The 27,997-nt window shown below is 51.5% G+C and overlaps 9 protein-coding genes across 9 annotated transcripts; 2 read left to right on the forward strand and 7 right to left on the reverse strand.

Moving 5' to 3' along the window:
* Window positions 1–12: 12 nt before the first annotated feature.
* On the reverse strand, window positions 13–1,875 carry gliC (cytochrome P450 monooxygenase gliC; the record flags this gene model as incomplete). Its single annotated transcript, XM_033554945.2, has 7 exons — window positions 13–243; window positions 295–399; window positions 452–516; window positions 569–803; window positions 851–1,475; window positions 1,536–1,720; window positions 1,780–1,875. 7 exons carry the CDS (start codon window positions 1,873–1,875, stop codon window positions 13–15), a joined length of 1,542 nt encoding a protein of 513 aa, XP_033410836.2.
* Window positions 1,876–2,291: 416 nt separating this feature from the next.
* On the forward strand, window positions 2,292–8,809 carry gliP (nonribosomal peptide synthetase gliP; the record flags this gene model as incomplete). The annotated part of the gene is made up of 3 exons (XM_089598994.1): window positions 2,292–2,904; window positions 2,982–6,340; window positions 6,389–8,809. The coding sequence occupies 3 exons, from the start codon at window positions 2,292–2,294 to the stop codon at window positions 8,807–8,809; spliced, it is 6,393 nt and encodes a 2,130-aa protein (XP_089456658.1).
* Window positions 8,810–9,187: 378 nt separating this feature from the next.
* Window positions 9,188–10,516, reverse strand: gliJ (dipeptidase gliJ; the record flags this gene model as incomplete). Its single annotated transcript, XM_033554943.2, has 4 exons — window positions 9,188–9,668; window positions 9,724–9,813; window positions 9,873–10,241; window positions 10,296–10,516. 4 exons carry the CDS (start codon window positions 10,514–10,516, stop codon window positions 9,188–9,190), a joined length of 1,161 nt encoding a protein of 386 aa, XP_033410834.2.
* Window positions 10,517–10,859: 343 nt separating this feature from the next.
* gliI (aminotransferase gliI) lies at window positions 10,860–12,271 on the forward strand (the record flags this gene model as incomplete). Its single annotated transcript, XM_033554942.2, has 3 exons — window positions 10,860–11,265; window positions 11,320–11,738; window positions 11,792–12,271. 3 exons carry the CDS (start codon window positions 10,860–10,862, stop codon window positions 12,269–12,271), a joined length of 1,305 nt encoding a protein of 434 aa, XP_033410833.2.
* Window positions 12,272–13,063: 792 nt separating this feature from the next.
* gliZ (Zn(II)2Cys6 domain-containing transcription factor gliZ) lies at window positions 13,064–14,410 on the reverse strand (the record flags this gene model as incomplete). The annotated part of the gene is made up of 1 exon (XM_033554941.2): window positions 13,064–14,410. The coding sequence occupies one exon, from the start codon at window positions 14,408–14,410 to the stop codon at window positions 13,064–13,066; it is 1,347 nt and encodes a 448-aa protein (XP_033410832.2).
* Window positions 14,411–17,516: 3,106 nt separating this feature from the next.
* Window positions 17,517–19,045, reverse strand: ALT_0513 (uncharacterized protein; the record flags this gene model as incomplete). Its single annotated transcript, XM_089598995.1, has 2 exons — window positions 17,517–18,132; window positions 18,252–19,045. The coding sequence occupies 2 exons, from the start codon at window positions 19,043–19,045 to the stop codon at window positions 17,517–17,519; spliced, it is 1,410 nt and encodes a 469-aa protein (XP_089456659.1).
* Window positions 19,046–19,853: 808 nt separating this feature from the next.
* ALT_0514 (uncharacterized protein) lies at window positions 19,854–20,586 on the reverse strand (the record flags this gene model as incomplete). The annotated part of the gene is made up of 3 exons (XM_033554939.2): window positions 19,854–19,980; window positions 20,031–20,305; window positions 20,347–20,586. 3 exons carry the CDS (start codon window positions 20,584–20,586, stop codon window positions 19,854–19,856), a joined length of 642 nt encoding a protein of 213 aa, XP_033410830.2.
* A 167-nt stretch (window positions 20,587–20,753) lies between these two features.
* Window positions 20,754–21,183, reverse strand: ALT_0515 (uncharacterized protein; the record flags this gene model as incomplete). Its single annotated transcript, XM_089598996.1, has 2 exons — window positions 20,754–21,010; window positions 21,084–21,183. The coding sequence occupies 2 exons, from the start codon at window positions 21,181–21,183 to the stop codon at window positions 20,754–20,756; spliced, it is 357 nt and encodes a 118-aa protein (XP_089456660.1).
* A 5,136-nt stretch (window positions 21,184–26,319) lies between these two features.
* ALT_0516 (ankyrin repeat domain-containing protein) lies at window positions 26,320–27,789 on the reverse strand (the record flags this gene model as incomplete). The annotated part of the gene is made up of 1 exon (XM_033554937.2): window positions 26,320–27,789. The coding sequence occupies one exon, from the start codon at window positions 27,787–27,789 to the stop codon at window positions 26,320–26,322; it is 1,470 nt and encodes a 489-aa protein (XP_033410828.2).
* Window positions 27,790–27,997: the final 208 nt, after the last annotated feature.

Raw genomic sequence — 27,997 nt, forward strand, 5'->3', positions numbered from 1 at the left:
CTATACGACTATCTAATCCTTCTCGACCTCTCGTCCTACCGGCACGCACTGAATCCGCGTCGCAGGCAATCCCACCCAGCTATCCTCCTGCAGAACATTCTTCTCCGAAGCACTGTCTGCCGAGATAGAGACGACATACTGGCGAACAATCTCAGCGACAATGGCCTTGAGCATCCGTTCGCCAATGTGCTTGCCGAGGCATTGTCGCGGTCCAAACCCGAAGCGCCACATATTATGGCGGACCTACAAAGTCAGTCAGGTTGAAAATCGGAATGATGATCAGAAATGGCATACGTCTGACTTGTTGAGGCTGAAGAACCGTCGAGGATTGTATTTAGTTCCGTTGACCCAGAAAGGGTTCTCGATGTTGATCGCTTGGGCGTCCACGATAACATTGGTCTGGGAGATATCAACAAGGTGCTCTGGACATCACAGAAGGATAGTTACATACATTGGCAGGGATGAGATAGCCGTCCACGTATAGATCCTCGGGCGCCGACTCAGGATTGGAAAATGCTGCCAAAGACATTAGCACATGGCTTTCCCATGGACATGGGTGTTTGCTCACGCAGTATTGGGCGCATTCGTGCCGATTCCAGGACGCAAGCAGCCAGGAACGTGTCATCCCGGTCAATGTACCGTTCGTACGACTCGCTTGCCTCGCTTCGCAGCGCAGAGAGCACTTCCTGTCGCAGTTCCGTCTGTGCCTCGCTATTCTCTGCCAGCAACAAGACATTCCACGAGAGGGCATGTGTGGTGACGTCCAAATTGGCGTAGAGCGACTCGTCGAGGGTTTGCAGGCACTATACGAGTCAGAACATTCAAAGGATCCGTCGAGACGAGCACTTACTTCACGTTTGCTAATTGTTCCCGCCTGATAGGCCTCCCAAAGACCGATGACGAGCGGCCTAGGGGATTGGTTGCGCTCGACGGCTTTGTGGTAGGCGTCTTCGACAAACTGTTGCCAATGCGTCTGGAATTCGTTCAAGAGGCGTACTCCCCGCGACCGGAACCAGGGCGCAATAGATAAGCGATTGATGCCGCCCCGAATAACCTCCTTGAACAATTCTTCTCTCAAGGGAGCGAGCGTGGTCAGCTGCGTACGCTGCATCGGGCTCAGGCGTCCGAACAGGATCTGAGCCACCGCCAGAAAGGGATAGAATTGGAGGGTCTTGGCTGGTTCGACGTGAATGATTCCTTTTGTTTCGAGGCTTTGTTCGGATGACGCTAACAGGGTGCTGTGGACATATTCGCGGGCCAGAGTGACCAGGTCGGCCGTATACCGAGCAGCGGTTGGACGTGAAAAGCCGTCTTCGACCTGCTGCCGGACCCGTTTCCAGTCAGAGCCACTGAGCAGGCCGACGCAGACACCGAGAACTTCGCCGAATAGCCAGCCTGAATCATTGTTCACTGCTTTTGTGTGACGATGCGAGTTGCGGAAGAATTGGACGGCATGGGTAGGAGTGGTCAGTACACTATCAATCGTCAGTATCAGCAGCTGGGACCGTGCGAGGGAGAGAGAAGCTCAGACTGACATTTCAGGGGACCAGCCAGACCAAATCTGATATATCGGACCCCATTGCTGTCGCCACTGTTTGGCAGCGGAACGTCCATTGAAGAACTTTTCCGTGCCTTGACCGTTGGGCCATGTATAACGGGCACGAGGCATGGGTTTAGAACCCGCGTGATGGGGCAAAGGGTATTTCCATCGTAGAAAGGCCTACATGGCATAAGTCAGTATCCTTGGCAATGAGCATCAGAGCATCAGGAAAGACGTACATCGACTATGACAGACAGAATCCAGTAGAGAACAGGCCGGGCCACAACGAGTGCCAGCACCAAACAGGGGACGAGTACAGTCAGTGTGTAAGCCATGGTGAGGGAGTTGGAAAGAGCCAACAGAATGGTCGAAACTGTAGTGAATAGGGGCTTGTCGATACCTTAACAGCAGCGACCGCCGCTGCATGGCCTACCGCTGAAACCCTGCTCGGAGGCCGACTTTTCGGAGGCCAAACGAAGCCGGAAATCGGGATGGTGCCTATACTAGGGGTGCCAATAGTGGGTGCCAATAGGGACTGTACGTGGAGTCCAAAGGAATACGCCCCCGCCATAGTGCAGGAAAGGACGGCCATCCATCCCCGGACATGCCCGACAGATAACCATATGAAGCATCGACTTGCCTCGAGGTCAACCTCACATCAAACTTCTCTCAACAGATAAAAGTCAGGCATGTCTGCTCCTTTTTGAATCTCTACTGTATTATTGTTTGGCTCAACCCTACGCTCTTCATCATGCCATCAGTAGTAGCCCTCGACCTCTGCCAGCTTTTTGCCCGGTCCGTCGCTCGGACGCCACACCAGCTGGCAGTCGACCATGAGAGCGGCTCCCTCACCTATACGGAACTAGATGCAGCCTCATCGAACTTGGCACGAAGGCTACAGCAAGAAGGAGTAGTGCCTGGCGAGGCGGTACTCTTACTTACTGAGCACGGCACACGGAATATTGTCGCCCTGCTTGCCATCCTCAAGGCTCACGCCTGCTATGTCCCTCTGGACCGCAGCTCGTGGTCGTCAGAGCGGATCCAGTCAGTGCTGGACGGGACAGACAGCCGTATTCTGATCAACACAACCGTCGAACCGTTCGAAAGCCCGCGGCACAAAGTCATCCATCTGACCGGCGCCGATGTGACCGCTCTATCGACCGACCGCAGTACCACCAAGGTCATTCCCGACATCGCTCCCGAAGACCTCGCCTGTCTGATATTCACCAGTGGGAGCACAGGTGTGCCCAAGGGTGTCATGATTCCACACCGTGCGGTGGCCAATTATGCCCAGACCAGTCCATTCAACATGGATGTGCAGCCGGGAGACCGAGTACTGCATATCTTGTCGGTATCATTTGATGGTAAGTATTCCTGTGTATCCTGGCATGACCGAAGTCTCACTGTATAGCCTCTACGGGCATGCTCTTTTCCATTCTAGGCAACTCAGGCATCGTGGTCCCTGCGACGATGGACACCCTCTTCGACAAGGCGCAGACCTGCTCGATCCTCGCGTCCACACCCTCGATCCTGGCCACGCTACCGCTACCAACGGCCCTACCAGACAGCTACCCATATGTGCATACAATTCTATTGGGTGGAGAGTCGCCACCAGCGCCGCTGTTGTCCAGCTGGCTTGAATTCGGCGTTCGCATCCTGAATGCATACGGTCCCACGGAAACAACCTGTGCCTCGTTGATGCAGGAAGTAGAGGTCTGCCAGGAGACAGGAATGATCAATCGGAGTATCATCGGCTGTCCTATGCCCAACGGACCCGTATACCTGCTGCAGCCGGATACTCTCCTCCCCGTCGAGGAGGAAGGCGAAGAAGGTGAGATTGCGATCGCAGGCGTCGGACTGGCGCACGGCTACTACCGGAACGCCGCCCTCACAGCTGAGAAGTTTATCGACTGGCATGGCAAGCGAGTCTATCGCACCGGCGACCAAGGACGCTGGACCCGTCGTAACGATGGCGAGCGGGTGGTGGAGTTCCGCGGCCGCACTGATCGAACCGTCAAAAACCGCGGCTTTCTCGTCAATCTGCCTGCTGATGTCGAGGAACCGCTACGGCAGATGGGCTTTGGAGTCACTGACGTCTATGCTTCGCTGATCAACGGTCTGTTGGTTGTGCTGGTGACCCCGGCCACTGCCGATCTGGACGGCCTGCAGAATGAGGCCCAGCGTCGACTGTCTTCCTTCCACCGGCCGGGTCGGTACATGGCTGTCGATCAGTTTCCATTGTCAGCCAACGGAAAGATCGACACTAAGGCAATCGAGAACATGCTGAAAGAGTACCAGGCACGTCTCTGCGAGGGCACAGATGATGAAGTGACCACAAGGGGAGAGCGGCCTACGGAGCGCGAGCAAGTCATAGCTGAATGCATGTATACAGCATTGGGACTGGATCTCCCGTCTGCGTCGACGTCGAAAGATATCAATTTCTTCGCCATGGGTGGAAACTCTCTGGCTGCGCTCCGATTCACATCCCTGTGCCGTGAACGGGGCATCTTGCTCACTACTCGTGATCTGTACCTGCATCCGACGGTCAGAGGCATCCTCCCGTATGCTCGCGACCTCCCTCGGTCTGGCCAGCCTATGCCAGACAAAGAGGAACAAAACGACTTCCGATTATCTCTGCAATCCGAGGTCGCTGCTGCACTTCATCCCTCGGAAGGCATGGTTCCATCCGAAATCGAGGTCGCTCCGTTGACCCCCCTCCAGCTAGAGCTGAGCGCTCCCATCTTCCAAAGCGACGGGACCAATACGAATCAGCTGCGGCAATCGTACCCTTTGGCCACAGCCGATCGCATCTGCAATGCATGGAGACAGGTCGCACTCAGTGAACCCATCTTCCGGACGCAAATCGCGCTGGATATCGGGCCCGGCGTGCAGATCGTGCACGCTCAGCCACGATGCCAGCCGCAGGAAATCGTCCTTCATCGCCGGGAAGACTACGATGCTGCCTTGAGCAATCCTTCACGTCTGGCTGTCGGACTGGGTATGCGTTTGGAATTTATGAAATTCATCCCTAATGACAACGATGACGACGAGGGTGAGGTGACCGTAGTTTGGACGGCTCATCACAGCCTGATCGACGGTTACTCCCTGGGGCTCATTCTGGCTCGGGTGCAGCAGGCAACCCAGGGTGTCACACCTTCCCGTGTCTCTTCCTTTGTGGACGCAGCGTGGAACCTGCAGAGTGTGCAGAAGCAGAGAGACACTGAGGCACGGCGGTTCTGGGAGCAGTATCTGCAGCCGCTGCAGTCACTCTCGAAAACAGAGGCAACCACAACGCCTGTAGCGCAGCCCTACCTCGCTCAGGAGGTGCTGTTCAAGCATGTCGGCGGCGTGGACGAGCTGCACCGACTCGCATCCAGCTGCAGTGTCACCCTGGCGGCCGTCTACTACACCGCGTGGGCCATGACCTTGGCTCGGACGCGCAAGTCCCCCCTGGTAACTCTGGGAGTTGTCTTCTCCGGTCGAGAGGTCCTCCCAGACGATGCACACGCCGTCGGGCCATTGATGGCCACTTTGCCCCTGGTATGCCGCCTTGAGGGAGACGCATCCGTTGAGCGCCAGCTGCAGACCACGCTCGAAGGTCTGGCAACCATTAGCGCCTACGCATGGTCTGCCCCAGATCAAATCAGTTACCGGGTCGACTCTCTGCTGGCGACGCAGTACGATTTCCCGGCCTATGACCAACCAATCCCGCCTCAAAAGGAGCAGTTCTTCGAGAACACGACCTTTGCGTTGAGTCTACTGGTCGAAGCTGATGCTCGTTTCCGTTTGGTATACAATCCCTCTGTGCACTGCGAGCAGACTGTGCAGCAGTATGCCGATACCTTCCAACTGGCGCTCAAGGCACTGGTGCATGATTCGACTCTGGAGACATGGCTCACGGGGCCGACAAAGACATCTCTTGCGGTCGACCAACCTTCTGATATCGAGCGAGACAATGTACCAAACATAGCGGCTGCATTCTATGCGTCTGTCGACCTCCACAAGGATTTGACAGCCGTGGACGGACCAGGAGGCTCGTTGTCCTACCGGACACTGGATCAAAAGTCCAACGCGGTGGCCTCCCATATTGCCAAACACTTTCCCGGAGCTCAAGTCATTGCCATTCACGCTGATGGAACCCTCAACTGGGTTGTCGGTATCCTGGGTATCCTGAAAGCCGGCTGTGCATACTGCCCGCTCGATCCTGCGTATCCCATGGCGAGACGGGTCGCGGTGTACGAGCAAAGCGGTGCCAGTGCACTCTTGATCCCTAATGCCTGCACGTCGTCCGCGGCGATCCTGCCAATAACCGACCTTCGTGCCTTCACAATCCAAGAAACCGAGACAAGCGACACAAGCAGGCAGCCATCGTTGCTCGCGAACGCAAACGAGGATGCCCTCATCGTCTTCACCTCCGGCACCACCGGCCGCCCCAAGGGTGTCCCCATCAGCCACCGGGGCTTTCTGGCTTTGCAGTCTAATCCTGAAGCCACCATGTTCAGCCGTCCCGGCCGGCGCATTGCTCAGTTCATGTCGCCTGCGTTCGACTACTGCGCCAACGAAGTTTTCTCTGCGTTGCTGCATGGCGGAACCTTGGTGCTTCGTGACCCGTCCGACCCTCTGGCCCATCTGGCCAAGGTCGATGTGTCGACAATTACTCCTTCTGTGCTCAGCGTGCTGAATCCGGACGACTATCCTAACCTCGACATGGTCTATGCAACAGGAGAACCTGTCACTCCCGGCTTGCTGGCTCGATGGGGCGTGGGCCGAGCTTTTTACAATGCCTATGGTCCTGCAGAGGTAGATCCCTGGTGTATCCTTATGTTTGATATAGACTAATCCTTCTAGTGCTCTATCTGTACCTCGTTTACGCGCCTGGAGCCCGGCCAGCAGGTCACCATTGGAAATGCCATTCGCACCGCGCGCATGTACATCTTGGACCAGGATCTACAGCCCGTGTCGGAGGGCCAAACCGGGGAGATCTTCCTGGCCGGACAACAGGTGATGCGAGGCTACGTAGGAGACGACGCCAAGACGGCTTACAGCGTGCTACCCGATCCCTGGCATCCTGGTGAACGGATGTATCGCACAGGCGACTACGGCTATTGGAGTGCAGACAGACAGATTGTCTACATTGGACGGCTGGACCGGCAGGTCAAAATCCGCGGCTTCCGCGTCGAGCTCGCGGCGGTCGAGCAGAAGATGTACCAGGAGGAGCCGCGCCTCACCCAAGCGGCTGCTCTTGTTGTCAATGATACTCTGGTCGCCTTTGTCATGCCGCACGATGTTGACGTCAGCCGTCTGGAGCAGCGGCTGCGAGAGTCGCTCCAACCCAGCTGGGTGCCCCAAGTGATTACCGCGCTTGAGGAGTTCCCCTGGACTGCCAACCGCAAGGTTGACTATCGCAAGCTCGCGGAGAGAGCCACCCTGACCCGGCCGGAGGACGCCCTGCCGCAGCAAAAGACGTCTTCGGGGACAACGGCAAAAGATGCTTCCATCGCGGACGGGATCGCAACCCTATGGAAGAACGTGTTGCGTCTGCAGGCGGGCGGCAGCTCTCGCAAGCTCTGTGAAGATGATGACTTCCGTGCACTGGGCGGCCATTCCGTTCTGCAGATGATGCTGGCGGCTCGCCTCGGCAGCACCTTTGGCATCTCTGTGTCGATGCGCGATGTGATTGAGCATTCCACCCTGGCCGAGCAGGTCGAGCTGGTGCGCCGCAAACGTCAGGCCTCGACAGCCAAGCCACGCACCGTCTGCGACGCGTTCCCCGAACATTGCCTGTCGCCGTTGGAGCGCCAGACGTGGTTCCAGTACCTGATCGCTTCGGACGTGAGAACCTTCAATATTCCCGTCCTGCTGCATCTCGGCGGGACCTTCGATCGTGACCGTCTCGTGCAGTCATTCAATGACGTGTTGGCGTCACGCAAGGTCTTCCGTACCAACTTTGTCGAGACCTCACTCGGACCGTGCCGAATTTTCCGGGACACGCCACCACGGGTCCTTGTGTGCGACGGCGCCCTTGACACGACCAAGGAGATCGACCGGGGGTTTGACCTAGCCCGCGATGAGCTTATCCGCGTCTTCCTGGACCGTCGCACCCTCCTCGTGGTTACCAGCCACGCCGTCGCGGACCTTAACAGCGTGCAGAATCTGCTGCAGGAAGTCTCAGCCGTGTACGCGAGAAGAACGACCCCGACAGCGGACCGATGGCACTATCCTCGGGCACCGGCCTGGTCACGCCAGGTCACAGAGCAGGAACGGAAGTTCTGGTCCAAGTATCTCCAGGGCGCTCCCCAGCGCCTGGACATCCCGCGGTATCCGGGCCAGATGACCTTTGAAGGCCGTTCCCGCGTCTCCGAGTTCAAAGGAGACCTCGTTCGACGCGTCGTCGCTTTGGCACAAGAATACGGACTGAGCCAGCACCAGCTGGTCTGTGCCGCCGTAGCCCAGACACTTCAGTGGCTTGCCGGCTCCAACGACGTCGTGCTCGGTTCTCCGTGGGCCAACCGCGGGCACGCCGTGGAGCAAGAGTCGATGGGCCTGTTCCTCGATCGCCTGCCCCTTCGCTTCAAGACCCCGGTCAATGCGGATTGCGCCACTATCCTGCAGTCTACCCGCGAAGCAAGCCAAGCGGCCGTCTGCAATGCCATTCCATTCGAGCAGGTCCTGAACCTTCTCCACCTGCCGCGGACCATTCGGCAACACCCGCTCTTCGAAGCCATGGTCACCTTCCACCTTAAGGGAGCAGTAGAAGATTGTCTCGCTATCGACGGACTGGAGGTAAAACGCGAGATGTGCTTCGCGTCAGGTGCCAAGTTCCTCCTCATGTTCGAATGGACCGAGATCGCGACGGACCATTGGACCCTCCGCATCGAATACGACGATCACCAGCTGGACGACGCGACCATTACCACGATCGAGGAAAGCATCCAGTGTGTCCTCGAAGGGCTGACCGATCGGCTCTCACGAGCCGCCATCCACGAGCGCCTGAATGCCATGAACAAGACGGCCAAGACCAAAGTCGATTGGAACTTCTACCGTCGGCTGGTGGGGATTCTGCGGCGGGAGATGGCTACGTGCTTGGGCGTCTCGCTGGATGAGTTTCCCTGCTCTGTCTCCTTCTTCGAGGTAGGCGGCGACTCGATCCAGGCCTGGCGGTTGAGCCGTCAGTTGAAACGGGTTGGGCTGGAGGTGCCCATTTGTACCATCTTTGATCATCCGACGGCGCAGGATTTGGCTCAGCGTCTTTATCGTCAGGTTTTTTAGTTCATCGGATAGTTTAGATTGTAGTCTTTGCTTTAGATGCAGTTATTTGTCATTATCCTGTGTATTTACTTACATCTGTCACTACCAGTAGCTAACCCTATCAATCAAGAAATATTGTTGGAATGTTTCGTGTAAGTGATTGTATATATATCTTTACGCTGATATATCTGCTGAGGACTGGATACCGGAAGAGCAATATTTATATAAACAAAGTCACAATGCTTATTACTAGGTAAACTGCCTTTATGATGACCTAAAGCAACAGAAGTAAGGACTGGTAGATCATTCTATCAAGACAGAGGCGAGCTACTTCAAGCAGAAAGTCCAATGCACCATCATATCATGAATGAATTCTATCATATCCTAAATGCCTATTGCCTACACTTGACGCACCAACTTCCTCACTCGCTCCCTCTCCCGCGTCAACTGCCCCTTGATATCCTCATTCCACACCTCGTCCAATTCGTCACATAGACATTCTTCACCGGCCCCTTGAAGCTCTGCAGCAACACGTTCCACATCCTCCAGCACGCGAATAACGTTCAATCCCATCACCCGTTTGACGTCCTCCTCGGATACTCCGCGCTCAAGCAATCCAGCCACCAAGGCAGGGTAGCACGAGACATCATGCAGCCCGTCCGGACCGCGGAGCATCCCGTCAAAGTCGGACCCGATGCCGACGTGCTCGTACCCGATTCGCGTCCCGGCGTAGATAATGTGATCGATGACATGGGTCAGCGCGGCCTGGTCAGCGTTGACTGCCAGCAGCTCGCGCAGGAAGCAGATCATGATTACGCCTCCGTTGCGTTGTAGCAGGTGCAGGTTCTCGTCTGTGACGTTGCGGGCATGTGCGCAGAGACTATATCTTTCTGGTTATGAGCTCCTGTCGTTGAGATTCATGGTGTGCCACTTACATGGAAGAATGAGAGTAGATAACCGGTGCCCGAGAAAGCCGCAGCGCTTGTGTTTGCACATTGTGTGATGTGTGCGAGAGATCAATCATCCTAGTACGATGAGCCACGCGTATACATATACGTATGCCAGTCTGCAGGGCAATACGTACATTCCCATCCGATTGAGCTCTCGAATCAGCCGTTCTCCCCTGCGGGATAATCCCCCGTGGATCTCAGGGGATACCGTTGCCGCATCTGCGAACGAATTGTGACAGTTGTGCGTCAGCGTCACATAGCGAACGCCCAGTCGATATAGCATGCGCAGGGCGCTGACGCTGTCGGCGATTTGATGGAGGCCTTCGATCCCGATCAGACTGGCGATGCGGCCCGTACGGAAGCTGCTCCAGATACTGGTGCCTGAGTCGGCAAATTGCAGGACTGTCGGGTGTGTCTCGATCAATCTGTGGATCATGTCGAGCTGTTGAAGCGTCTGGCGGAGGGCTTCTAAACTGCCAACCTCTCGGTCTGGGTTTTTGGGGCTAATAACAGTTAGTACAATGCTACATGTGCAAATATTGGGGGTAGACACTTACCAAGGCACATATGCGCTCCAGAACTGACCGCCCAACAGTCCCTTCTGCAGACGCTGGAGATCAGTCTGGCCGATTGGCATATCATACAGATGGTCATTCTGGCCATTGATGTCATTGCGAAACCATCCGCGGATCATGTATGGAAAGTCATTATGGCCATCGATCAGGGGCACTTCTTTCAGAAGCCTGCGGGTTTGTTCTTCGATCGCGCTCGAAGTCATTCTAGTTAAGTCTGGTATAATTCCTAGCTAAGTTTGGTATTCTGTTTATCATGGAGATTGGATATTCCGTTTCTTCGTTGTGTTTTGTGGAGGTCTGATGTACCCTACTTCAGCCTCTTACTTCGGTGGCCGAAATCCAACTTCATCCACTCATTTGCATTTCCATGCAGCACATGTTATCGTTGATGTAAATTCGTTCATTTCGGATTCCGATTCCTTCCTCATTTACACAGTTTCCTCAATGGATAGAAACGTGCCATCTTTTCGAGACTGCTGATCATGATATGGTGACAAGTCAATCTAACAAGTCAGGTCAAGTTTAACGCAAAACAGAGATAACAAAATGCCATCTGAGACGCTTCCTCCCCTAGCGCATCGTGCTCGCACAAACATTCAATGGTTTGCCAACAAGCATATGCGACAGGTCGCTCGGCTCAATGCCAAACAGCACCGAGTCAACATGATGACGGCGGAGAACTGGTCCATCCGAGACGAGCTCGTCGACCAGTACAAGGCGCTCTTCAACCAACATGTCTCTCCCCGCCATCTGTCCTACGCAGATGGCATGGGTGGTGATGGAGAACTCCTGCAAGCCGCGTCCGACTTCTTCAACCGGGTGTTTGCCGCGCATAGCCGCGTGGAGCCGGCCCACGTCGTGGTAGGGGCTGGATGCAGTTCCTTGCTGGAGAATCTGCTGTATGACATCTGCGAGCCGGGGGAGGGCGTGTTGATCGAGACGCCATTCTGGGGTGCGTACATCGGAGCTTGTTGCACAGCATGGTCTTACTGATGCGGATCTACAGGTGGCTTCGAGACAAGTTTCGTCCTGCGCTCCAACGTCACGGCTGTTCATGTTACAGTTACACCTCCATCTGACAGTGGATCTGGGGACCTGGATCATCTCGTGTCGACGTACATTGACGCGTACGAACGGGCTCTGCGTCAGGCACCTTGCCGCATCAAAGCGATACTCGTGTGTAACCCGCACAATCCCTGCGGTCATGTATACCCCACAAAAGTAATCCAGGCCTTGCTGCAATTCGCCCAACGGCATAATCTATTCTACATCTCCGACGAGATCTACGCCCTCTCCACGCTCGACGAGCGGACGCCTTTCACCTCGGTGCTTAGCATCGATGCATCCGCCCTGGGGGTAGATCTGGCGCGCGTGTTCACGCTGTACAGTATCAGCAAAGATCTAGGAAGTAGCGGCTTGCGACTGGTATCTACGCCACATAATCCCCCCTTTTATCATGCATTGCTAATTCTGTGCAGGGCTTCGGCATCACCCAAGCACATCCCGACCTGCGTCTCTCCCTCGCCATCTCGAACCATTCCCGCGTCTCGACATTCACCTCGCTGGTCATCACCGCTCTCCTCCGCGACACCGAAGCCGTTGATACAATTCTGCATCAGAATCGAACCGCACTGCAGCGCAGCGCAAAGCTAATCAGCGACTTTCTCGCCTTCCACCGGATCCCCTTTGTGCCGCCGGCTGCAGGAGTGTACATCTGGGCGCGCCTGGGATGCAGATCGTCTTCAGTGACATGTGATGAGCCCCGCTGGGAGGACGAGGCCCGTTTGAATGATCGATTCGAGGCGGCGGGGGTGTCGGTGGGCGCGGGACAAGGGTATTGCGCTAGTGAGCCGGGCTGGTTTCGCATTACGTTTGCGATTCCGCGGGAGGAGCTTGTGGAAGGGTTGCGGCGGGTTGAAGAGGTCGTTGGAATGGAGGGGAAGAAGTGGACGGATTAATGAGCATGTCGACTATGAATATAGCTTTTAGCTGTTCTCGTACTATTCATTTGTATGTGTTCCATAATTGATAGTCCCCAGGCAACGCAAATATCCAATTGCAAATTCTTTACTGTTATATTATATAGCTTCAGAGTGATCGCTTTTCTCACATATTATACATAAATTGAATATCTCTACAGTTACTATTTGTGCAAATATACAATTGCTAACTCTGCTAGTATTGATCTTTAGACTGTGGAGGCATGCTATCGTTCCATTATTTGAACATCGAGTCCGCTGTAAAATGCTAGGAACATACCACCTTTTCAACACTAGTTCGGCAATGAGACTGCTAACTATCATGTTTCGACGTGCAGAGATTTTGAATAGTTTCCTGATATTGCTTTCTTGTTTTAAGGAAAGGTTCAATAGGTGGTGATAGAATCAGACTCCATCCTATATATTCCACAAATATATTACCAAGGACAGCTGCAATTATCTTGACACATGTATATCATTCACGAGGATCCTTGCTCTATCAATGCACAGGCAACTATATCAATCGATAAATCATAAACATGCAGTTTTGCGATTTTTTGAACATATTTTCTGTGTTTTTTCTCTGTTCCCTCATCGGCTCCCAGAAGGCGTAATCTAGGGTGAGTCTTGATCGCACTCTCTAAAGTGTATTCTCGCTCTGGTCCTCGCCTAAAGAGTGTTGAATCGGGGTCATTACCGTAATTTGTACACCCGCCTCCATACCCGTTCACACTTTGCATGGTTCATGGGTAGCAAAAGAAGTTAGGAGGCCTACAGCGCCAGCAGGTTGCACAATCGAGCCGGTATCTGGACCAGCGTGCTCCGAAACTGGGCCGTTTCAGCCGAGCATGAGAGATCGAGGAGTTGATTAATTTCGGGGCCGAAGGAGAATGAAGATGAGGAGGATGAAGAGGAAGAGGAGGAGGACGGGTCAAGGGGTTCAAAGACATGGTCGCGGGAAGCGGGAGTACGGAGCAGATCCCAGATCTGCCAGCAGACGGCCAGTAAGCGGCGCACCGCGGACCGAATCAAGATGTTTAATATCTCACTATGCTCCTCCGCGTCGGGCTCTCCCGGGAGCGGGGCAATTTGGTAGCTTCCCAGCTGGAAAGCAGGATTGGTGGCACTCTTGGTGCTTGAGGGTAGGAAGAGCTCGGAGCCTGGGGTGAGGAGGTCCTCGTCAAAGTCGGCGGGGCCCATGCTCGAGCAGCGTGACTTGAAGACAGCCGCTTCGGTCCCTGTGTTGGTGGTCTTTTCCAGCGCTGTCGTTGCGAGCTGCAGCGCGGTCACGGCCATGCTGATACTTCCGGCATCTTTCGGGCAGTGTGAACAATGGTAGAAGGCGGAAAATGCCCGAGCAAAGTTCCGCACAAAGACAAAGGTGGCATCGAATCGACGGATATCTCGAGAGGTTAGGTTGCTGAGGGTCTGGAGGCATTTGCAGGAGCGTAGCAGCTTGGATCGAGGATCCAGCGGCTCCTTGCTGGCCGGCTGGCAGTCAGGGTCGGCGATCATGCTCCAGAAAAGCGAGTCATTGGGGTCAGGGTCCGGGCCTAAACCGGACTCCAATAACGGGAATGAAAGGTCGGAATCGGATATGGACGGCAGAGGAGGGATCCAGTCTGATGAAAACGCAGTAACCCCGGTACTCTCACTGCAGCTGGAGAAAAACGGGTTCAATTCCTCCTCGTCATCGAACAGACCGAGACAGTCGTCAGCGCGGGGAGAGGTGACTGTGGACGTGGTGGCGCCTGTTGCGCCTGTTGCGGCAGCGGCCGTGTCCACGGTTAGACCCTGAGAGGGAGTGTTTGTACCTGTAGTTGTAGCGGGGGCTGAGGCTGAGGCTGGGGCCGGGGGATTCCCCGCTACCCGAGCGGACGCTGCCGCAGCCGCCGCCACCCGCTGCTCCCGCTCCAGAGTCTTGCGACTCCGGGCCCCCTTGGGCTTGCCGCAGCGGGAGGAATAGCTGTAGGTACATGGACTCATATACTCGTGGCATCGGGTACAAGGGTTGCCCCCCGAGCATCGAGTCTTGGAGCGGTGACAGGCATCGCAGGCCGACCGTAGCTTGCGAGGCTTGTCTGGTTTGGTGGCGGGAGTAGTAGACATGGTGCTCATTGTGGACGTCGGAGACGAGGTGAAAGATGGCGACACATCCTGCATAGCTGTCGCCATCGCTGACGAGTAGTTTGGCTTTTGGCAACCCCATGGAGGTGGTAGACTACTGACCTTAAATATTAGCACCGAACGGCCTCGGAGAACGCGTTCAACCTCCTATCGCTTTTGCAGCACCGGTGGCAAGGGGGGGATTCTATTCTGACACCTGAATCTCTCCATGCATGCCGAGTACATTTGCAGCACCTCTGATGACGCTCATCTGGCCTGTCAGAGAGCAAGGAAAGCGTCTGTCTCAACTTGATCCGCAGTCCAACTAAATTGACCTCGATCTAGTTGACGTTGACAATGTCAATCAGTCCGTCCTGAACGAGCACCACTAGCAGGGCTTCATTTGCGCCTCAAAATCCTTCGCGCATGCAGATTACAGTTTTGGAGCGCCTGATGATGCGGATCCGCCTGTCAGATGGCCAAATGTCTGACCACTTGATCCGCAATCAAACTAAATTGACTTGTTTCATTCCTGTCAAGTTGATGTTGACATGGCCTTACACTCTATCCAGAATCTGCGGCTCTTCAACGACAACTCCAATGCATGGCAAGGCACAACTGAATCTTGCAGCCAGCATGGACCGTGCTTGTGCAACATGGCGAAGGAAGTGATCTCTGCATCGAGTTCTGCACGGCTCTCCCCCCGCCAACTCATTGGTTCCAACCGGAACAGCCACGCAGCCAAAAGAATTCGCGTGCAAAGGATGCGTCGGTAAGCTGCAGTTCAGAGTGCCGATCACCAACAAAATGACTGAAAAACGAGGATCTTATTGGCTAGTTGTGCGCCTGCTGAGGACCTTGTGAGGCCAACGTGGTTGGTCAACTTGGTTGGTTCAACGTGCATGCACTTTGGGGGCGGGAAGGTCAAGTCCACGGTCCTCCGTCTACATCGGAGACATTTCTGCAGTAGACGGTTCAGCACGGAGACTTCAATATGTTCACGGAGTCCGTACCTCCAATCAGCTGCGGTCTGTCGCGGCTCCTGCCAAGCGACTTGGTAGATCATATACCAGTTACCCGCTTTGGCAAATCGTGTCTCTCGACCAACGCCGCACTGACCTCGCCAACTCCTCACCATAATATATGAGTAGAGAAACACTACAGTTTCCGCGATCTAGATCATTCTTAATTTTCTAGAGGATTCGCTTGCTAGTGCTTACGGCGTGCAGGGTCTCTTGCAAGTAGGGAAGAAACTTTCCAAGGGTTTGTAACAATTATCTAAAGTTATTCACAATATCATGCTTTTCATAGCAGGCAGAGCCGTTGAGGTGCGTGGGGAATAGAATGTATCAACATCATCTAGGTATGGTATATAATAGTCGGTATATAGAGGCAGCCTGCTGGCCACGCGGGCTATATATGCATGATTCTCCAGGTGTCTTTAGTGCTTCATGTTTTAATACCTGCTCGGGGAATCTACAATGGCCTTCTGCTTTATTCTATGCTATTCTATTCTACAATTTTAATTTCCGCCAAATGAAGTTATGCTAAAAACAGGATAGTAAGCATAGTGGTGAGACCACTAGCTCTCAAATAATGGCAGGGGTAGGAATAGCAAATACTGTCGAACTAGGGTCGAACTACTTAACCAGTAGAGAATATTAGGTTTAACTCGGAGAGTTTAGCCACTCAACTTTAGATATGCTTCCTCAGAAATCTAAGCAGCTTAGCCCCTCTTCCTTTGTACTTAGTCTACTTGTTGAATAGTCTTCCACTCTTATTCTTCCTTCGGTACTTAGCCTCTGCCTTTACTACATTACCACCTTCTCATTTGTATAGACCCCCTAGGCCTGGTTTAACACAGCAGGCGTGTGAATATAGTTATAACTAGAGCAGAAGCAGAGTATTAACCTTCTTTTCACTCCGTGGGGGCGCACATGGAGGCATGCTGGGCAGTTGGACTGGGACCATGTTCCTTGCAGACTTTTAGTTAAATTAATTATGCATATAGTTACTACTTATCACTCAGTAAAGTATATAATATATATATTTTAACAAAATATGCATAAGCCTCCCGTGAAGAGGATGATGATTAGGTGGCGTCCGCCGAAGGGGCCAGACACCGGCGAGAAGACGAGTATATCAAGTATAGATTCTTCATAACATCCTGAGTCAGGTTCGTGAAGAATTCCGCCTATCCTGATGCATAGAATTGGTGGTATAATTCTGATGACCCAGGTTATCAAAATAATATACCACTAGGCCAAAAGGGGGTCCCGACTATATCCCAGTCAGGATAGTCTCATCTCTGTACTCATAGCGGTATTCTATTTTCTAACATGGTTTGTATGAGACCCAATAAGCGCTAGCTTCTATCACAGCCTCACTCATGCTTGGATTACTTGTTCAGTAATCATTATTATTTGAATAATCTTCCATGTTCAGAGTCTTCCATGTGTTTCCACCTGACGGTGGGGGTTAATCACCTTCCCTAATAGGTATTTGGTGTCAAATAGTCTCGTAGGGCTGGGCTCACAAACCTAACAGACGGTTACAGTCCAGCTCACCCTGACAGGCTAACTGTACATCTGAGTTAGACCTAGAGTTAGCCCCTTCATGCACTTTCGGTCAGGTCGTCGGCAATTGCTTCCCATCCCCTCACCAATGACACGTCGCCTCGGAGACTTACTGATCAAGTGCTGTGAAGGATCTTGCCAACGTAAATGAAGCCAACGGTGACGGATCATTGGTCTGAAACAATCGGAGAACACCGGGGCTGGGCAAGTATGACCGTAGACTTTTCTAGCTTGGAGCCTGCATAGCGGAGACTTAATGCCGTGCCGATCGATTCTGTCCGAGAGGGAGGGAAAGGCAGAATACTCTCTCGTCACGTTGCAGTCTCACATACCCCTTTCGAATTCAGAGAGGAGAGGAGCTGCCAAGAAGAAAACGGGTGCACTTGAGAGACAAAACGAAATATACACAAGATCAAAGCCATGACAGAGGCTTGCGTAGGTATTATGTCGGTAGCATTTCGAGAATGTCTACAGTAGATATATCAACAAGATCCTAGAAAGCACGCTTAAATAACTAATGAAAACCTGCTAGTATCAGAGAGTCATGCTTCTCCATGCCAGAACTCATCCAGCGCAACATATTTGCACCAGAGGGGATCATGCTCAATACTCTTCATTGCCGATGGCTCCAGAGAGATATTAAACTCCCACGGGGCAGTCCTATCCTCACTCCGCTGCGCCATCACAAAGATCAGGCCATCAGAGTATCCGTCTGGAGCTCTCATCCGGAGCGGCTTGCCCAACATGGCTCCAAAATCAGCGTCATACACACTGACCTCGCGCCAGTTGCTGACATAGAGGTTCTCCGTATCAAGTGTCACTGAAAGATGGCACGGAGACTTTTGCACGTAGGATATATAGTCGCGGATATAGCCGTCGTCAATCGCGTTCAGTTTCGCTCTGAGTCCGTAGGCGACTCGACAGAAGGACATGGCCCATTCGTCGTCTTCGGAATGGTTCGCGTCAAGGGTAGAAGTGGCCTCCGTGTTAGCGTGACCGGGCAAAGCGAAAAAATGCAGCGGGACCTGCTCCCGGAGAAGACACACGGCGTTACCTAAGGACGATTTGGGTAAAGGGGGTGACAGTCGAGAGCGAACGTTCACTGGCACACCCAGGCTAGATGTCGCATGTAGGAGGTCTGGTGGGAGCTGTTGAACGCTGCGCTCGCATAATCGGGATATCGTGCTCGATTGATACATGTCCACAAGAGAGCAACAACAACATCATCACTCGAGACCCAGGCGCTTTCAGTGGCATCCTGAGTTGAAAGTCCATACTTTTTCACCATTTCCGGGATCAATGCATTGCAGCGCTTTTTGAGCGCGTTGATCTTGTCGGTGGCGATTGTGAAACATCGATTGACGAGAGTGGTTTGACGACCTTGGAGCGCTGACTGGACGCCTTTGTAATAGGACACCATACTGTCCAGGGGCTTGTACTCGGGGAACATTGTTGGATCAAAAGGTGTCTCGCGAATTTGCGAGAGGACTTTTCTTGCTTCTGCTTCCTGGGCTGACGACGTAGTCAAGGCAGGCTCGTCGCCTGGTGCACAGCGGCAGCAGGCTGCGAGGTTTTGGACCATCGATCCCATCCCTGTTGCGTCAAAGGAACAGTGATGCGTAGCAACCGAGAGAATGATACCATCAGTGTGAACATTAACCTGGAACCCGACGATGGGCTGAGGGAGTGAAGGATCTGGAAGCCGTGGGTAGGGCATATACGGCTCGTGCGGAAGGTCACCACCCTGGCTGCTTGGCTTGTCCATTTGTCTGATTACATGGTGGACGGACGTCTCGTGATACTTGATCTTGAGTATACGGCTGAGCTGGAAGATGGGCGTAGGGCGAACGAGAAGTATCTCTTTCCCACCGTCGGATACTGGCACGGCCGTGAACTCACCGGAGAGGAAGGGCAACGCTTGTATAAGACGGCTAACTCCTGATTCAAGCAGAGGTACAGCACTATAAGGCTTAGCAAGCTTGAAAACGAGTTGACATCGAAGGTAGAGAGGGATGCTTAGAGCATCGACAGAGGAGCCCACATATGGCTCGAAACTGATGGTCATGGTCATGACGAGTGTGTATTAGCAATCTGAGTTCTGACCCTCCCTAGAACGCTAGAGACTACATTAAAAGTACCGTGGTTAGTGCTTAAGTATCTTCCTTGGGCTCAGTGCTTCGAGCTGTCGCTTCCCCATGATAGTGTGATTTTTGATTTGTCACACCAACAGTGGGCCTTTCTGGCCTATATCAGACCTATTAATTGTTGATTAGACTCAGGAATAAGAAGCTTGGTATATGTAAGCCCCGTTGCATTCCAATGCGTGTCCGCCTTGCTGGATACGAGGTGGCCAGTGACACAATATGCATACATCATGCAAGGCACAGAGTTAAAGTGTCGTACACACCGCTATTCGCATTCTAGGACAGCCGACAGCGGTTCTGATATTACGGTTGGCGATTGACTAGACACTATCGTATCTTTGCCATTGCATTGTGGAATTCCCTTGCTTCAGCGTCTCCACCAGCCTGATTCGGAGATAGACATCCTACCCAACTGGGAACGTCCGTGAGCTTGAGACATGCAGCCTCCGCATGATTGAGCTATATCATAGGACGGCTGTATTTGCCGATGCACTGAGGGGGCATGACGACTCCATGATTTCATTCAGTCGATCACTAGCATGGGTAACGGCTATGCGACGTTGACGGCGCTTGTGTATCTCTAACCATGCATCAAGGGAAAAGCACAGTATTTTCAAGAAATGACACTCTCCTGCTACTGTGCAATTGCTCTCTATGGAAGCTAATACATTGCCGCGATCCATCTGCCTGCCCTTTGACTAGGTCAAGAACATCGTGTTTCCTAGTAACGACTGACTAAAGATTGCCCTGCATACCACCAACTGCATGGAAGTAAACAGTCAGGTATGCGCCACCGGACCCTGTGTAAGAAAAGGCCATCCAGCGCTGGACTGTAGCGGTCTCTGTAAGGTTTCGACAAGGGCTAGATAGTGTTAGCATTTCGTCGACAAGTTTCATGATTAAAATACATACTTGTTCGCATATAGAGCCTTTTTGTACTGTGCAGCCAATCCCTTCCACCCCGAGTATTCCCACAATTTGGTGAGCACATTAGCCATGGCCTCGTCATTCCTTCCGTGCAAAGGAAGAGAGACCTGCGGCTTGGGCGTTGCGCTACCCGATGATAGCTCATAATTGACCACAAGGGTTAGTTGGTCCATGTTGGAGTTTGAACAGACGGCGTCATCAAACAGGAGAATCCTCCATCGTGGCAGAGTCGGTGACCAATCCGCCCAAAGTCCAGAATTCTCGCAGCGTCGCCAGACTCAGTTGCGCATCGGCAACATACAGCTTGATGCGCGACTTTTGCGGAACGATGCAATCGACCCGCTAGAATGAAAACGTCGCTGGTGACAGTAGGCTTTGCAAAGAGCTTGGTGACGAAGGTTTTCAGGACGAGCAAGGGAGTCTCAATCTGCTTCGGGGCGATTGACTCAATAGCATTGAAGGCGGCGTCCTGCACCGGTATTCCGCTCACAAGAGACTTGCCTTTTGAGGAAAAGGTATGCCTTTGGAATGATAGCTCCATTCTTGAGATCAAACGCAGTGACCTTGCTCTGCCGGCGCTGTTTGATCAACTTTGACGCGGCAAGGTTAGCCTCGCTTGTGGTCAAACTAAGCTGGAGTCGAATTAGTCGAATAAGCACAGGCCAAACGAGTGGTCGAAACGGGCAAGTTTTCCCAGCATCTCCCGTGTCATGGGTTCATGGGATCTTGCGACGTGCCTGTGAACTCGCCTATAGGCTCACAGCCCAGTTGGACGGTCGCCTTGGAGGCTTGGTAGTTGAGGCTCAATTCCATGGGATAGCCCTCGGCTGAGAAGCCGCTGCTGTAGTTGGCTTCTAGACTAGACCGAATGAACGGACCAAGGACAGGGAGAACATGGCGGTGAAAGAAGGCCAGGTACTGGTACTGCTTGTGCACATCGTAGCCGCACTGGATCAAGAGATTATCTAGGTAAGGTGCAGTGTTGAGCCAATACTGCCCTTGGTCAATTGTCGGAAGTCCAAGCAATTTCCCCAGCACCTTCCACGGCAATTGCCGGTCCTTTGAGGTCCCAATCGTCTCCAATGGTTATTTTCAGTAGTTCCTTGAACAGAATCGGTTGCATAGACAAGGGAGACATTGTGGCGGCGGAAGTGTATATCCTCAGCCCAGAAGTGCCAAATCGGTTGTAAGACAGTGTGAAGATTTAGGATGTGGTGAAAGGCTCTGGCAGTACACTGTGGTCAAACCTCTCCATGGATGGATAATCTGGTCATGTGTCCTGAAGACCTTGCGAGCGGGTCTGCTTAGATGGTTGAATTGGAGGATTTATATCATAGAATGAGCTGGTCTGGATGATAGTGAACCGGAAGGGTATTACTGAGGTGTCCTGTAGAGTAGTCACTCTGATCACATAAATATTATATAATGAGGTGACAAACATCGTGTTCTGAATGCAATGGCCTTGATGACCTCCTCAGGAGCGGGGTCCTGCCCTATGCGCCTTGGAGATTGATATGACCCTATTTATATTAAGAAGAGCCTTAGCAATGCTTATATTCCTGTTGGCTGCTGCCAGTGTAAACAGAGTAATTCCATGGAATATATCTAGAATATTAATTTTATGATCATTCTGTTGCAGCAGCCTTGCTACTGCTGAACCTCCTCCCTGTATATACAGCATGCTACATCACAGTCTCCCTATGCATGTTTCATGTGTTCACGTCAATGTCCTCCTGGGTCAGAAGTCCATCGCAGATTCTGAACCAAATGCCGCCGCAACGATGAGAGCACTGCTTATCTTGAGTCTGGAATTGACAGTAGCTCCATATCAAAGGAGCGTCTGTGCAACATCACATTTGTTATGCTTTGCAGCATAATGTAGGGCAATACAGTTTTGCTGTTAAGCACATGATTAATAAAGCAGCTTTTATAGGATATTGTAGGTAGCACGTGTCAGATAAGTAAACAACAGGATATCTTAGAGGTCATTACATTGTTCTATAACAGAAAGCAGAAATTCACAAGGTAAATTAAGGAAGTTCATGGGATCCAAACTTGTATTTCTTTTCTTTAAAAGTAATGGATAATGGTAGGTAACTAGAAGAGGTATCTCTTTAACAAAGCTGGTCTGGTATAATGCACTGAATAGGCTTAATATAGGAAAGATCAGGAGGCCATAGAGGCTTTCAGGTAACCTCTGAAAGAATTACCTGCGCTGCAGCAGAATGTCATCAGCGTTGACAAACAGATTTGAGGAAATTAGATGAGAGTCATTTTTGCCAGTAACAAGTCGCTAGGCTTCAGAAATTCCCTTTTCGAATGCGGACCTTGCTAAGAAGGTGCGCTGCCCGATCAGTATGTCGGCAGGGCTCCATTGAAGCTCTTTTTGTTTCATATACTACAATCATGTTAGGTGCTCGCTTCTATTCTAATGGTTTATGTGCACATCAGTGTCATTACTGGTCAACTGTCCCATCTAGATCTGAAAACAAGCTTGCCTATCTTAAATTCTATAAGTTCCTACTCTTCGACAGTGAAGCTAGCAGAACCCTGCATCACTAGGGGAATTGGTTGCATCTCACTGTCCCCTACTAGCTCTCGCCGTTGCTTCACAAGAACTCCAGCACCCTGTCCCTCCAGAACCTGCTCCTTTGGCCCATATCGATACCAGGGTATCAGGTTCAGCTTATTCCCAAACTCAACACGATATGTTGATCCCACTTCTAAATATGTGACTTGAGAAAAGCCTGCAGCAACTATGGCCTCATCCTCATTAGTTATAACTAGCTGCCCACACGCAGCTCTAAGCCGCTCAGGGTTGTCTTTATCGTGTTGCTGGTTCCTGGGACAGGGCCATAAGGTAAATCTCACTTGGTAAGGAACGCCAGGCTGAAGGGTGACAAAATATCGCTCAAACTGGGGTTCGATGGGGATATCAGACATCCCACCAAAGCTATAATGTTTAGTCAGGCTTGGACGCTTTGCAGGAGCGCTCGTGTTGATATTAATAAAGTTAAAGCCATTTTCATAAAGGGCTATGCCGCTAGGGTCAAGGAGCGTGCCAAATACAAGGATAGTAAGGGGCTTGTCAGGCATATTCAGGGTTTGAGGAAGGGTTGCCTCAAGGGTGATGTAAAATTCATCATCAGAACTGTGTTTGTGTAGTGTGGATGATGAGACAGTAACAGCGACATTGATGTGGGTTGGGGTTGGAATTTGAGTGTCCCCCAAAAGAAAAAGCTTTCGGAAAAGGTCTGCCATGATGATATCTAGACAAAATTGGAATTTGTTAAACTGAACTAGACGTATTGATCAGAGTCGCTTTTATATTCGCTGGCAAGACCCTGGCTGGTGGCGAAACCAAGGCAGATGCTTTCGCAAAACCTCCGCAAAATTTAGTTGACTTGGTAGCTACTACTTAGGTCAGGAGTCAAATGTACTATAATTGGTCTAGGCCAGGAGCAGAGATGAAAATGAATGTGACATGTTTAAATCATAGGGGGAAACTCAACCCTATCTATATCTGTTTGGGCTTTTGTGAATGGATATTACCTACTTATGTTAGTAGTTAAAATGGTTATTTCTCTACCCACCTTGACCTAGATATACGTACAAATATCATCATATTTTGTACTGGCATAGCCTGGAAACAGCTTACTTGAGTTTCAGCCCCTGTTTACTTCAAATTTTTCAGGTTAGGACATGCTTTCTAGGGTAGTATTGTCTGTCACTATGGAGGTCCTATTATCGATCCATCCAGTTCGTAAGGAAGGTAGCCACATCTAATCGCATTCACTTCTTTTACCACGCAGAAGCAGACGTTAAATGATACCCCAACAGTGGTATTACCAACATTCTACTCCAGGAACGGCTCATACTGCTTTGTTAGAGAGACATAGTCAACTGTTGTTGCGCTAACACTCATAACTACGTAAGCTTTTCCTAGGCTGACATACCATCCCTTGTAGGTTGAAACGAATTGGGTTCGCTTCTAATCATACGGCCCCTATAGACTTGTTTATGAGCTGTCTTTAGTCACACGCCTCTCAAGTATCCCCATGGAAATTGTTGCCTCCGACCCTAGTTCGCAACACAGCCTGGCTTGGCTGATCCACCTCATTTGTACACTAGTCCGGGATCCTGCAGTAGTTCTTACCCTGCAGAGATAAATAGAGCGCGATAGGGGCTCTGTCTTTCCAATTTGGATTGAAATGGAGGTTTTATCGTTTGTGGTCTGATGTTCTCAGAATCCTCGGGGACCCTTGGAAACTGCTTCGATAAAATCCTTGGCTGGCCGACTCCTGTCCAACCCATCAACCAACCACATATGTCTTTCTCTTGATGCCCAGGCTGAGGCTTCTCAGGCATCTTGGTCTCGGCGCCGTCTCGTTGGTCACTATTTCTATCAACCTGCCACGGGTGCCCTTAGAGCTGTCGCCTGGTTGGCTTGGATGCCCTGGTGTGAGGCAATCCAAAATAGGGTAAGGTTCCAGGATAATATCCTGATTGTTGGCCCGGGATTTGTGCTGCCTGTACCGCTTGACTCGACGATCACCACAACGCGTGACCAAGGGTGAGTAGGAATAGAAGAAATACTGAAGGATATAGCGGGAAAACTGGCAGAGGTTGCCATGGATTTAGTGGGAGCCTTTTAGAAGGCACTCATAGACTGTATCCAGCTCAGTGAGTGATGTTGTGCACTCAAGATTTATACAGTTACTCAAGCTTTTGATGTGTAATTCTCTCTGTGCAATTGCCAACGAATGGCGGACACTGAAGCCGATTATAGTTGTTTCCATCCGTCCTCAGTTTTCATTAGATGGTTTGTGTGCCAATCCACCGCTGAGGGAAAAACACAACAACTGGTTGATTGCGGGTCTCAACTGTCTCGGAACCTAGAGTACAGTTTAGTACAGGAATCGATCAATATCATCAATCTGGAGAAGCTCTGTTAATTATTCCGTAACGTCAGCTGCCTGATTAGCTAGTTAGTGGGCTGATTTATTGACAAGGGTGAATCCCAACTTCAACGGTGTAAATTCCGGTAATTCCGCGCTACACCATGCTACTTGGGCGTCAAGGCGAACTTGGGGAGGATACCTTCTAACTGGTTCGCATGGCTAATCTTTCTGCTACAAACAGTTGAGATGAGAACATACTTCCAGAAACTGGTCTCTAGGCCATAATGAACCAACTCCAGTTATGAGACTGTGGGAACTGTTGATATACTACCAGCACTAGCGGCTTCAGGGTCTGAACACATAAGGCCAAGGTGAATCAACCAACCTAAGCGTACAGTAAATTGCTCCTTCTTGCTAGTCACTATTTTATATTAGATGGGTAGATACTCTTAGAAGCTCCTATAATATAGCTCAAAGCCTAGCAGTACAGTCAACACTAAGTTAAAATTAGTGTAACAAGTAATGGTTATCTAGAGTAATTCATTAGACAGCAAAAAGTCATAGTTAACTATTAGGGCTGCTTTGTCATTGTTGTAAAGTCTGCTAGCATTTTACATCCAGCTCTTAGGTGTATAAGGGCTGTCTTAAGCTTAGCTAAAATAGATGAGTTAGGTAATAGGTTCATTGGTAAGTAATACAGCTGGCATGAAGTCATATAACTCACTCCTTGTTTAAATGAACAAACTAGCTTTAATAGTTTTCTAATCCATAATACAGCTGGACCATGTCTCTTAAGGAAAAATTAAGACATAGTACACGCCTCTAATTACTATTAAGGATAGAGTTATGATTCTGAATAATTAAATAATCAAAAAATATTCTTCTGTAGTGAAGGCTCACTGTGAACAAGATTTAGTATGACTAGTGATAAGGGAAAGTCCTAAAGGATACAACTTGTGCAAGACAGCATTGTTATAACCAAGAGGGTCCCATGTCATACTAAGCGTGATGTGAAAAGAACTGAGACATGTTTGTAATTCCAGCTTAATCTCATCGACTCGCCAGTAGTAATTGTCTTAGTTATGTGCCATAATGAGGTCACAGTTCTGTACCATATTCCAACAGCATGTCCACCATCTTTTCCATTAACATGAGGACCGCGCCGAAGACGCATCTTCAAAGCCCTTTGGGCTCCCCATCTTTGCAGCGTGAATGAGAGGCGTTGCTGCAGTGCCGTCTCGACATTCAATATCCTCCCCCGGTTCCAGCAGCAAGCTGACAATATCTGGATGTAGAGTATAGGTGTAGAGCAACTGATGGTAGTCTTCAGTGTAATAGGGCAATCTTCTCTTCTGCTGGGCGTCTGGGCTATACTAATTGTACTGCCCTTTCTTTGCAAACGCCTCAATCAAGGCAGCCATATCCAGATGACCAAGTTCATTCGCATACATTACAGCATTCTTGCCGGTGTGGCCCTCGATCGTAGTATCGATCATCGGATGACTCAAAAGAGCTTCCACAACAGCTTGCTGACGCGTTTTGGCCGCAAAGAAAAGCGCCGTCCTGCCCTGATGCTCTTGTGCATTGACGTCCGTACGGGGATCGTCCAAGAATAGTTGCATAAGACTCACGGATTTGTTAAACGCTGCCCAGATTAGAGGTGTCCACCCAGCGTTGTCTTTGCAGTTGACATCAATATCTTCTCTTGCTAACAGGAGCTTTATCACACCGTAGTGGCCATCCCATGACGCACAATGGAGCGGCGTGGTGCCAATCAAGCTTGCATGCCCTGGGTTCGTACGATCGTCTTCGAGGAGGAGCTTGACAACGGCCTCATGACTGGCCTGCGCGGCCCAATGAAGAGGGATCCAGCCTTTACTATCCGGCAAAGTAGGATCAGCACCATGCTGAAGCAAGAAGGCTGCCATGCTTTCACTGCCAAGATCCGCCGCGGTGGAAAGTGCCGTCCGACCTAATTGATCTTGGTGGTTCACGTCTGTACCTTTATCAATCAATAGCTGCACGATCGTCACGCAGTCGCCTCTCACGGCGTACGAGAGAGCTCGTTTGCCCTCGGAGTCTTTGGCGTCAACGTTGCATGTCGGCATATCGACTAGCAGCTTTGCGATCATCTCGCGGCCATGCAGCGCAGCCATCATCAGAGCTGTTTTTGCGTCCTCCGTGCAGCGGTTGGGATCAACTCTCTCGTCCGCGGACAGCAATTGTACCACGGCAGTGTGCCCCGCACCGGTCGCCGAAATCAGCGGCGTCGCGCCGTCTTGTCGCTGGCGGTTGATGTCGACGTCCGGTCTGGCGAGCAGTCTCTCCACGACTGCCTGGTGGCCATTACAGCAGGCCCACCAGAATGCTGTTTGCCCGGATGTGTCGGGCAGGTCGGGTAGAGTTTGGGGGTGATCTAGGAGGATGTTCACGGTGTCGAGAGCGCCTCTCTGCGCTGCTACACTGAGGGCGGTTTCATGGAAGATATTAGTTGCGTTCGTGTTTGCGCCTTTGGATAGCAGGAATTCGACGATGGCGCGATGGCCCTTTTCCGAGGCAAGCATGAGCGGTGTGCCGCCGTAGTGTTTGAGGGATTTGATGTTGATGTCTGCGCTGCCGTGGTCGAGGGCGAATATGGCCGTCTCTAGACTCCCCGTTTCGGATGCCCATACCAGCGCGCTGCTTCGGTTGTGCAGTGCGTTTTGACGGTAGAGGCACCGGTTTGCAAGAGTGTGGAGTTGGTGATTTGTCTGGGCGAAGGCGTTGACATCGTGTTCGGAGAGGATATTTTGGGTGAGGATCTCTAGGAGGATGTCGTCGGGGAGGTCGCAGAGTGTGATCATGATGTAGGTTAACTTGTCCGAGTGCTTTTTCTTCCTGCATTTGGGCTCGCAGGTTATATCTCTTAGCCTTTAGGTGGCCTCATGAATCATGCTCCGGCTCAGCCCTCAACGAATACGAGAATAGCCCTTGGACGCAGAAGTTTTAACTTGGCATCGCCGATGATTGGACTAAGCTAGGACATTTGGATTATAATACTAACAATAGACT

The sequence above is a fragment of the Aspergillus lentulus genome, assembly GCF_001445615.1.
Source record: "Aspergillus lentulus DNA, contig: Alt01, strain: IFM 54703, whole genome shotgun sequence".
In the NCBI taxonomy this organism is placed as follows: domain Eukaryota; kingdom Fungi; phylum Ascomycota; class Eurotiomycetes; order Eurotiales; family Aspergillaceae; genus Aspergillus; species Aspergillus lentulus.